A 12,423-nucleotide genomic window follows, 5' to 3' on the forward strand; every position below is an offset into this window, starting at 1 on the left:
TATTGTGGACTTGAAAGCAATTGTATTTTAATAAGACATCACGCTGGACCATAAACTAAATAGTGCCTTACAAAAGATTAAAGAGCCAAAAATGTAAGTGTTATAGGTAATGAAGACCTTATGTTTAAGACTTAATGATCAATGTGTGATCTAAATATTTCAAACAAAGATTTGGTCAACAAACAAGCTTGTATCATGGTAATAAATTATAATCAGATGGAGTACTGCTTAAGTAATATACTTCAGTCAGCAACATTCCCACTGGCAACAGTCAGCAATAGTCTTCATCCATTATGATGTTTTTCCCACTGGCAACATTCCTTGAAATTATCTACAAATTCAAAAGGATGATTTGCTTTGCAGGAATCCAGAGGTTTTTTCTATAGTTTTTCTCCGATATGGTCTTGAGTATAAGCTCAATCCTCAAGGCAGAAGCTGTTCCTGATCTAGGAATGGTGACAAATGCTATACTCTGTTTGTATTGTCTCTTTTCCTCTTCCAGTTTTATTTGAGGCATCAGAAATGGTGAATAACATCTAATGGCTTTGAAAATGTGAGTTTTGTCCACATGGATGGTGTGTTGATTCACATGATTTACAGAACTTATTAACCTTCTAATCAATGCACCCAAAACAGGTCCTTATATGAAAGATAAAATCATTTCGATCTAGGAAAAGCTAAGAAACTTCTTCCTACTGCAATATGTTTGTAGTGGCACAATCAATTTCAAGATAGATCTAGAAAAAGAAATGATATTTTTCAAAAAATTAGAGACAGAAAATATTATATAGAACAATATCCAAAAGAAAATTATTCTATTAGAACAGAATTGAACATAACAGTCCAATTTGAATATGCTAATAAGTTAATAACATGATCCTCTAATATATAGAAATTATAATTTTACCAATATCTATCGTCTGCAAAAAGATTAGGATATTTCAGAAAAGATGAAACCATATTTTAGTTTTTCATCACTCAAGGATTAAGATAAATTACAAAAAGGGGAACAATAGTAGGCTTAGCACAACCATTAGAGCACTTGGCATAACCACATCACGCCTAGGCATTCTATCAAAAAATCGACGTGCATCCTTTATAGTACCACATTTGGAATACATGTCTACCAGGGCACTACCCAAAAAATCATCATGATCAGATTGAAATCCATTTTTAACTATACAATTGTGGACCAACTTGCCATGTCCTAAAGCTACCAAATTGCCACATGATGGAAGCACACCGGCAAATGTGTCCAAGTCTGGCTTCATATCAGTCGATTTTAGTTCCTGAAAAAGTGTCAATGCCTCATAGAAATGCCCACTCTGTACATAACCTGCAACCATTGTATTCCACGAGACAATATCTCGTTCTGGCATTCCTTGAAACAGCTTCACTGCTTCATCAAGATACCCATTTTGTATATATCCAGCAATCATTGCATTCCATGAAACCACATCCCGAACAGGGATTTTCACAAAGAGATTCGCAGCTTCATCGACATACCCATACTTCGCATATCCTGCAATCATTGTATTCCAGGAAACGACATTTTGTTCAGGCAAATTGTCAAACACTGTGCGTGCTTCCTGTATGCTCCTACATTTGACATACATGTCTACAAGGGCACTCCCAACAACAACATCGGAATGCAACCCGCTTCTAATTATGCTCTCATGGATCTCTTTGCCATGTTTCAAAGATCCCATATTTGCACAAGCAGAGAGAACACTGGCAAAAGTAAATTGATTAAGCCGAATGCCAGTTTGCTGCATATGGCCAAACAATTTAAGGGCATCCTCTGCATGGCCATGCTTAGCGGAAGCAGTAATCATTGCCGTCCAAGAAACCGTATTCCGATGAGGCATTTTCCAAAACAGCTTCAGCGCCTCCTCAATTTCCCCATTTTGGGCATATCCTAAAATCATCATCGTCCATGAGATCACATTTCGTTCAGGCATTTTTTCAAACAGTTCCCAGGATTCATTAATGAGTCCATTCTGCACACATCCGGCAATCACTGTTGTCCATGAAACCATGTTTCTTTCTGGCATTTCCGAGAAGAGCTTCAGAGCCTCATCAACAAACCCATTCTGTGCATACCCTACAACAATCGCATTCCATGAGACCAAATTTCGTTCAGGCATTTCATCAAATACCTTTCGTGCATCCCCTATCTGTCCACATTTAGCATACATGTTTACAAGTGCACTTACCACAAAAACATTAGTATGGAACCCATTCCTAACTATTTCTTCATGGATCTCCTTGCCGTCTCCAAGACTTTGCGAGTTTGCACAGGCAGCGAGAACAGTGGAAAACGTGTATCCGTCTGCTGGAACACCCTTACATTGCATCTCATAAAACAACTTCAACGCCTTCTCACCATATCCATACCCAGAGTAAGCACCGATCATAGCAGTCCATGAGGCTACATTCGGTTCAAACATTCCATCGAACACTTGGCGAGCTTCCACCAAATTCCCGCACTTGGAATACAGTCCCAAAAGCTTAGTTGCTAAAACTGTATCTGCATTGAATCCGGTTCGGATCATGTGGGCTTGGATGAATTTGGCTTCTTCCCATGCTTTCTCCATAACACACTCCTACAACACCCGGTTGTACGTACACCACACCACTCCAACGCCCTCCTCCTACAGAATCCAAAACGCCGCTTGCAGTTTTCCTCCCTGGGTGTTGCATACTCTCCATGCCTCTCTGAATGGTAAAGGTGTTGCCTTCATTGCACCAATGCTGAACGCGTAGGTACATTCTCTGCGCTTCTCCGAATGGTTAGGGGAGCAGCCCGCGGTTTGCAAAATTTCGAATTGAAACACGCATTAACTCTCCGCGGCGCGAATTCTGTCAGACCAGCTCCGATCAAATCAGGACTTTAATGCGGAAAGGTGGTGGAGCTCGCAAAGGGTGGAGGAATTGCCGACGGTCGGAGCGGGACGTTTTTCCGGGCGGCGACGGAAACTGGGCAATTCCTTCGCCTTGTTAGTCTACTCCCTTTCATAATTGCCCATAGAGTTGTTTACCGGTTGAGTTTGGCCTTTTTGTTGTATGCCCAACCTCTCCAATTCTTTTTTATTTTGATTCGATTCAAAGCAGCGGCAGCCACGGCTAGCGGAAGCGGAGTCGGAGGCGGAGGCGGTGACGAAAACAATTTCGCTTCAATAAAAAGGCTTTTAACGTTCGGCTTGATGCATTGAGGCCGCGACTTTCACTCTGTTCAAAAGCTATAGCGTATCACTCCACAACGGTTTTTTATTTTTATTTTTTATTCTCGGCTTAATCAGTTAGACAATAAAGCTCTGTAGGATGAGGTTGTAGGGTTTTTAGATCTCAATTTTTTTAGATCGCAATTTCTTTTTAGGTTCTGATACTAATTTGTTGGAAAGGCGGAGGAGATAAGGCATGAATTCACACATAAAATATATGAGCTGCGGCTCTTCTATTGATCACACGAAAACTTGATTCTTACAATGACCCTAGTGAAGGGTATTTATCCTTTTTCAACTAGCCACTTGCCTAAAATATGTTGACATGCAACCACACACTAAAAGTTGTCTATCACTTAAATTGAATTGAGTCAACACTCAAATATTCAATCACTTAGTTAACAGACTCTCTATGTTTAGCCAACTCCACATGCGAGAGTAATTACAATTTCTAACACATGCTGCAGATTACGAATAAAATTATTCAAGCAGCTACTTTTAAAAAATAAAACAATGCATAATGACAAATTCAAAATTCAATGCTTCAAGTTTTCTTATCATTTTAATTTGTAATTTGTAGCGGTGGTATCGATCGACTACAATGTCTCCGTTCTTCCCATCAGAAATTTTCCCTGCATCAAAAGAAATGTGGTAGGAAGTTTTTTTGTTTTTGTTATTTTGATTATTTTTATCTAAAATTTGGTAAGAATTTTCTGGAAATGCGAATTTTTGGGTTTTTACTAAAAATTATGTAAAGATTTTTTGGAATACTTAATGATTTTTACTTATAAAAAAAAAAAAAAATCTTGTAAAGATCTCTAAGAATAGTTAATTTTGGCCATAGAAATAATCAAATGTCCAAAAGATTAAAAAATACTAAATTTATTTATACATTCAAGACCATATTTTAAAAACTATTTAAAAATCACTACCACAATATAAAAATTAACTAAAAAATCATAATCTCCCTAAAAAATAATCACAAAATTCCAAACAAACCCACCAAAATAAAACTAATAATGAGATTGCCCCACAACAATAGATGAATAAACCATCCCATTAAAATATTCAACTCTTCATATTGGTAATGATGCATGTATGATAGTAATGAACCTTCAATATGGAAGAATGTTTCCAAACGCTGGGACCTCTCAGACATGGGCACAAAGAGAACAATTGATACAGTTTCATATCCAGACTCTAGACCAGTGAGGATCCGTGGGATCTCACCCCGCCACACGAACCCAGTAGCTAATCGTCTCAGATCTGTCCATGAGGTGTAAATAAATTGGTTGGTGTTAAGTTTATTTTCTATTAGGTTATTTCATTATTTTAAAGTGAATTTAAATTTGACCCAAAACATCTCACTTAAAAAGTTTTTCACAATCTTAATGGACATCTCACTTGAAGTTTTACACAATTTTAATGGGCTTTGCAAAAAATCTCACTAAAAGGGTTTTGCACAATCTTAATAGACTTTGTACAATCTTAATAATAGTGTCCCACTTATCCTAAATCTAACATTGAAACTAGCTAGCTTAAACTCAACATAGTTAAAAAAATAAAACAAAAAACATAAACAGTCATCTTTGTAAACCCTATATCAAGTGCAAGATTTCAAAATATAATTTTATGAATATAATTGTATGGATTTAAAAATGTCATAATAGTGCTTCAATGATTTTACAATAAGAAAATATAGACAGTAGTTCTGGTCCAACTTCAACTTAAACTTAAAATTAAAATTAAAATAAAATAATATAAATAATTATTAATATAAATATCTTTATTAGATTTATATTTAAATCATTATTCTATTCCAAATTAAAATTATCCCCACTTAAATTCAACACAGATAAAAAAAATAAAATAAAAATAAAACCAAAAACATACACAATCATCTCTATAAACTCTATATCAAGTGCAAATCTTTAAAATATAATTCTATAAATATAATTTTAGCAAGGGTTTACACATGTCATAATAGTGCTTCAATGGCTTCACATTTCAAAAACCTAGACAGTGATCTATATAAATACCTTTGTTGGCCTAAAGTTTTTAAAACTAAAAGTATAACAATAATGTGTCTAATAATGCTTCAAAAGAGCAAGAGTACTTCAATTACTCACAATTCAAAAACATAGACCGTGATCTATATAAATACCTTTGTTGGTCTAAAGTTTTTAAAAATAAAAATATAACAATAATGCTTCAAAATAATAATGAATCCGAATGACCTTATACTTGTCTTCAAATTGAGAATTGCAATGCTTTCATTTTTAAATTTTATATAAAACATATTATTAATTTTAAAATTTATTTCGGCAATTTTTCTTAAATTTATTTATACCATTTTTATGGAGAAATATATACTCTAGCATAACTATGATATAACATTTTAAGTAAATGTAACATAATCAGGTATAACATTCTAAGTAAATGTAATGTTTTGATATTTTGATTTAACATTATAATTTTACAAAGAGCAAATACATATTTTTTATTATTAAATATTAAGTTTATTTATTCAATTTTTATGGAGAAATGTAGATTTTAATATAATTATGATGTAACTTTTTTTTCCTTATAATGATTACTATGAGATAGATATAAATATTCTTATTTTTGCAATTAATAAAATGATGATGCTTATAGAGGTTATGATATCACAAGTGAGAAAATATAGTGAGTTCTAATATATTATTTATTGCTTTTTATATCTATCTTATCTTATCATCTTCGCCTAATTTAAGTTATGAATAGCGGAGAAAACTAATTAGAGTTAAGTCATTATCGCTATACTTGGGCAAAGTGTATCCCCTACATTCTTGGAGCAAAATGTATCAGGGTAGACTTCATGCTAGGAGGGATGCATGGGAAATTCGATTGAGAAGGAGGCTAGTAAAAGACAAAGAAAAGAAGAGAAATTTTAGAGATGGGAAGAGTAGAAAACAAAGTGCAACGAACATAAAGGTAAGAACAAGTATGAAATAAAGTAAATATACTTGTTGAAAGAGCTAGGAAACCAACAAATATTCAAGGAAGTTTTGTGACATTGGTTGGACTTATCTATTTCCTCACTAAAAAGAACTAGAAGAAAATATTTCTAAGGGACTAAGAAACAAAGAAGGAAGTTTGCTTGTGTTGTGAGAAGCTGGTAGTGTGGGTGCATGTACTTACTTTGTCTTTTGGAAAACTTTGCGATGGAAGTTATCATGATTGGATTCTTTGTAGACTAAACTCATAACCATTATTCCTACTTTGCCCTAGTGGTATCATGACCTGGTTAAAGTTTGGAGTTTTACAACAAAGTACCTACAGTTGGGTGGAAATTGCTCAGTCTACTGCATTTTGTTGATCATATGTTGCATTTAGAGAAGTTTCAATTTCTACATCTAATAATTCATTGAATTATTTTAGTTCTATATTTTGAATATGTTATGAGTAAAAAATTAGAAAATTGACGTGTCATTTGAAGTACTAAATCTATAAATTTTGATACATGTTAGAAAGAATGTATATTACATAAATCTACATTTTCTTTTCTATATCACTTGTGGAATTGGGGAAGTGGAATAAATATTTTAATATATCGTTACATAATCCTCCTCTCTTTTTATATGACACCTCTTTCAAAAAATAGACAATTTTTTTATTGGTAGTTTCCTAAGATAGAGAGTTTTATGTTTTCTTCCAATATATTTTATGAAAATATCATTTGAAAGTTCATTTGGTCATAATTTTGTTAAATTTCAAGATATGCATTTTGATTTTCTTACCCCATTAGAATGTTTCCACATATAATATATAAGTTTTTGATTAAATTCTTCTTTGTTATGGAATTTATGCTTGCATTCCATTTATGTAACAATACAATGTCGTTTGTTTAGGCTTAAACTTTTGGCTATAGCCCTTAGCCGTATGGGTTGGCAATGATTGCGACTAATGATAAATAAATGAAAGGGGCTAAAGATTAGAATCCAAAACTTTTCCTTCTCATCGATTACTAAGAATATTCCCCTTCATTTGATAAAATATAGATATCCAGAAGCTCAAGAATCTAACAGCTCACATCTTTTATTGGTTACCAGAACTCTTTCACATTCATTGATAGAATTTGGATATCTCAAGGATCCAATTTTTTTTTGTTTGCAGGAATTTGGAAGTCCAAGAATACACAAATTATTTAAATTTCTCCTTTTGGAAAAACCTAGATTCAAATGCTAGCTCAATAAACCATGCAATGGTTATATGGAACAAACCCCAAACTTTGTAGGTAAAATGATGTTGGTGACATGGTAATTGATGACCATGTTGACATGGCGCGTTGACATGGCACATTGACATGTAGTATAGATAGGTTTAGATGATGTGGCATGTTGACATGGAATGCCAACTATTGGGGCTACGAGGAGGTGGAGGAAACACTTTGAGGAGGAAGGGGCATCAGTGGTTTTTTTCAAAAATTTTCCAAAGAATGAGAGCACTGCACAGGATAGAGGAGACACCATGAGCATAAGACTCCACAAAGGTTCGATGGAGGGATGTTCAATGGGAGAATGTGTAGTAACCATTTTGCACTACGAGGGACAAAGTATCTGCCAACACTTTAGGGAAGTTAAACATGGGATGAGGTTGCATATTTTTCTTGGAATGCAGTGTGAGACAATTGAGGAGGGAACGTGTGAGAATGACATAGTTGGATGAGTTGGTAGGCTGAGCTAACAAAATATTCTCCATGCTAGATCTGATCAACCTCCATGATAAAAGGGATGATTGTTGTTAATCAAGGGTTTTGAAGTTTGTTCTCGATTATAGTTCTAGTGCTTTTATGGGGAATTCTGGTCTAATGTTTCTATCCCAATATAGTCTATCCCATTTTGTATATTATGAGTTTATTGAGGAATATTATGAAGAATTATAAGATATTGTGTTGTGTGAAATCTTGTATGGGTCTAAAGATTATGGCATTGGCCAGAAGTATTAATTGAGCACAAGTTTTCTGAGTTCTTCTCTCAATCTTATGTATTACATTTAATTATCTCTTGTTGATCATTATGAATAAAGGGTTCGATAACAAATTTGGGTCTCATGTGTGATTCACGTGTAGTGATGATTTTAATGGTGATTATCATGGGTGGCATTTATGTTTGAATTTAGTTCTTATTATTATGGCTCTATTAGTTGTCGTGTATGATTAGATTAATACATAAATAATGAACCCAAAATTTAACATTTCTTGTTAAGGTTATTGTATGCATACTGGTTAAAGAGATATTGAAGGATGGGCTCCTTGTATCAATTGTAGGAATTGTACAACTACTAACCTATGTAGAATTATTAGCTATAGGATTTCATGCGAGAAATGTCTAGGATATGCATGTTTAAGCCATGGGAATATATGTGACACATGACCTATGCAATGGGTTGAGTTGGATATTCATAAGTCGAGATAACCTCTCATATCCATGATTCCTTGCACAATCTACATAGGTTCTACAATCATGTTTTATGGAATTTCACTTTTGTGGACAAAAATGAATTCCTTAGATCTAGTGGTTTGATCTAGAATAACAGAAGACAAAAAGAATCAATGTTTTTCGTAGAGAAATTATAATACGAAAAAGGAACCTACATGGAATTTGAAGCAAGTCCTTCTCTCTGTTTTTCTTGTAAGCTCCAATTCTAGCTCCACGCATTATAAATGGAACCTACAACAATGACTAAAATAAGAAAAGGAACTACAATATCCATGTGGCATAATCAAATATCTCTATTCAATGAGTCAACATGGCATTGAAATACAAGAGCATAAGTATAGGAAAAAAATGATGTTTTTTGTATTAATAAATAAAAAAGAGCATTACAACCATATATAGAAGCTGACTTTCTAGATGTGTCTCCCCACTTGACTTTTCCTTCCTTGTCACAAAGTAAACCTTCACACTCAATCCTGATGCAAATAGATGATGATTCCTTAAGCTCAAAGAAGCAACATGAGGGCACTAGCAATCTCCAAAACCCAACCCAGACTTTATGGGAGGTAATAAATTGATAGGGTAAACATGGTAGTTTAGGATTTTCCAATCTAGGCTTGAGATCCACATATGAGGGGAGGCTAAGCTCAAGGGATAAGAGATAAGGTCTCCAAGATAATATCAGATAGGAATTCAAGATCTCTATCTATGGTAAATAGTTAAAACCACCTTAGAAGCTTCTAGAAGAGGCTTTGAAAATATTTGTAATTTTCCCGAATTTTTAGAATTGGTACACCTGCAGAAGGGAGCAACTGGTGCTAATCAACGCTGGTACATAATAGAGAAACTTGCACCCAACATTGTTGGGAAATAACATAGGATGCGTTGAGTCTAAAAATATGGTTTTTCACCAGATAAACCCAAAAACTCAAACTTTTTGGAGAATTGATGCCTAGGGCTTTGAAAAGGGATTACGAAAAAGTGTTCATGGATGTTGATTGATCCGATTTTCAGGCCTTTTGGGTTGATGTGACAAAATGGCCTGTAATAGATTTCCCCCTAAAGTGCTTTACCTTATGACAAGTCTAGATCAATAACAAGTTAGTCGAGATCAATCATATGTTACAATACATATTATCATCATGATATCATTGTTGAGGGAGGCATAACCATGCTCATCATATAAGCCAATATTACTTGTACAATGATCAAGAAGTCTCATCCATTGACAACATAGTGTGGACCCATGCTTGGATGATTGTCTAAATGATCATATCCATCATACTTTTTAATCTTGCATGAATCCTAAAATGTAGCCCAGATGGATGAAACTATATTTGAGGTCTTCTATCTCATTCACTCGATAATACGAGTCTAACCATGTGAATAAATGAGTTGAAGTCGAACATGGTATACACCATCTAATTACCAGTCAATGATGTTAGTCGTTAACAAACACGAGAGAAACCACCGATGATGATAATGTCTCTCAAGGTACTATAGTAAAATCTATGTGGTGTGAATAGATGAGTTGAAGTCGAACACCACAAAAATCTTACGGTCAAAGGGTAGTGATGAGGACATGTTGCTGAGAGCAAGGAAGCTTGTCATTGATGCATGAAAGCCCCAAGGTATGAAAGGGAGTTTCTAAGTCAACTTTCTAGATAATGAGTTGATGTCAATAGGAGGTGACTTGCAGGAGGGAATTGATGTATCCCCCATCAATGGAAAAATGGGAATCAATATTTGAGACTGAATGATTCTGATGTGGAACTGGTTCAAGAATGAAAGACATGAATGTAGGCTTAAAGGTATTGTGGCAAATATCAATTGAATAAGTTATATTAAACATATCAACGACACTTTATGGAGTTTTCAGCATTGACCCAAAAGTGAATGTGGAGGATTTTAACATGGTATGATTAACGAAAGAGGCAAGAAAATTTCCCAACCCAACAGTCATAGAGATGAAGTGAAAGAGTATCATGTTCAAAAGTGACTCACTGCCATTAATAGGTTAAGTAACCTGGTTTCCCAATTTCCCAAACCATTTATGGTTAGTACCTCTTTATTTTTGACAAGCTTGAGGAGGATAACATATGCTTGATCTATAATTCATCCTTTTGATGAATCTCTCTGGGTATTTTTAACGAACCCTGAGAAGGATTGGTTCAGTCTCGTCATGTTCGACAAGTCCAACATTGTTTAATGCTTTTACAAGTCTAGCGAAGGTGTAACTCGACTCCTTTTTCATGTTTAGAGAATTTGAAAAAGAGGTGAAAAAGAAAACTCCAAAGGTTCCTTTTCTTATATTTAGCCTCTTGAGTCCAAAAGGGCATAAAACAATACCAAGCAGAACCTTTTAATCATGTTCGATTAAAGTATTCATTTTTTGTAAATAGTCTATCCTAGTCCAGAAAAGGGTTAAACTTATACAGAGTAGACATCTTTTTCTTTACTTTAACAAGTTTGAAAAGACAAGTGCTCGATAATATTTTCATGTTTAGGGAGTTTGAAAAGAGCTGAAAGAGGACTCTAGGGGGTTCTTTTTTCCTAATTTTACAGATCCCTAAAAAATAATAAAAGTATGGTATTTCATCAAAATGACCTGTATTGAATTTATAATCGTCAAAAAGATCCTTCAAATAACTTTAAACCTACTCAGAACACCATCCAAAGATTAAAAATACGTGTACTATGGTAATATTAGGTCAAAATAATAAAAATATAATAAAATAATAATAAAATTGACCATAAATAGACCAAAAATATTTTCATTTTTACAATTTTAATTTATACCTCTTATGAGTGAGCTCTGAGTGATTTTTACCCTTAATCTTCAGCAAGTGATTGCAACCAAACCGATGGACCATTTCAAGTGTTGTCAATTCTAGGTAGAAGCTCTATCCTTTATCTTTCTTTTCATGGTTTCCATTTTTTATTTCATGAAAAATTTTGTGAGTTTCAGTGATTTTAGGGTCTTAGATTTACGCCCTAGGTCCATCGCACCCAAATGGTATCAAAAAGTGCGTTGATCTTTTTCAATTAACACTAGGAAGAGTGCCTCAACGCACCCTCCTAGATAGGTGAGGTGCACTGAAGTGCTATGTCCTCTTAAAATCAAGTACGTTGAGCGTAGTTCAAAAAATGAATTTTTTTATTTTCACTTAAATTTCTCTCAAATTTTTGCATAAGATTCTTTATAAATGTCTCTCTCATGATATTGCAGGTATCTACCAGAGAAAAATGGTTCTAATTTAGAGAGAAAGATAACATGAGTCCCAAGATTTAGAAGCTTCCAATGACCCAACAATAATACAAGCCTTAAGAAATTGTGGACTCAAGTTTTTCTGTCTTCCAGGGATGAGAGCTTAGTTTGAGTTGTTGGAATATTTGGTCAGGGCATGGGATATTCAAAGAAAATGCTTTAGAGTTGGAGCACATTCTCTCAGGATGGAGGTTGAGGATATTTGTTTTCTAATAGGATTATCTTATAGAGGAGCTCCTATCTCATTATCTGGGATGAGAAGAGGGGATGAAATTGTTAAGGATTATATAACTACTCACTATAGATCTCATTCTCAGCCAACAAAGGACATGAAAATAGATATTAAGGATGTGAATCATTTACCTCTCAGGATGAACCTATTTATCATTGTTCGGTTGGCTGGAAGTGCTACCTTTCCTCTGGCCAAAAAGTCCCACATGCAGTATGCGTTGGA

General features: G+C 34.3%; 1 protein-coding gene across 1 annotated transcript; it reads right to left on the minus strand.

The window, feature by feature from the left end:
• Positions 1-995: 995 nt before the first annotated feature.
• Positions 996-2,597, minus strand: LOC149261561 (pentatricopeptide repeat-containing protein At2g13600-like). The gene has a single exon (XM_089369694.1). It carries the CDS (start codon positions 2,595-2,597, stop codon positions 996-998), a length of 1,602 nt encoding a protein of 533 aa, XP_089225820.1.
• Between the last annotated feature and the right edge of the window lie 9,826 nt (positions 2,598-12,423).

This window comes from Pinus tabuliformis, chromosome 6, assembly GCF_031772625.1.
Source record: "Pinus tabuliformis cultivar Carrire ecotype Pingquan chromosome 6, CPIR1, whole genome shotgun sequence".
NCBI classification, from domain to species: Eukaryota; Viridiplantae; Streptophyta; class Pinopsida; order Pinales; family Pinaceae; genus Pinus; species Pinus tabuliformis.

Coding starts and splice junctions, on each gene's coding strand:
- LOC149261561 (XM_089369694.1), bottom strand. CDS start 2,597: ATGGAGAAAGCATGGGAAGAAGCCAAATTCATCCAAGCCCACATGATC.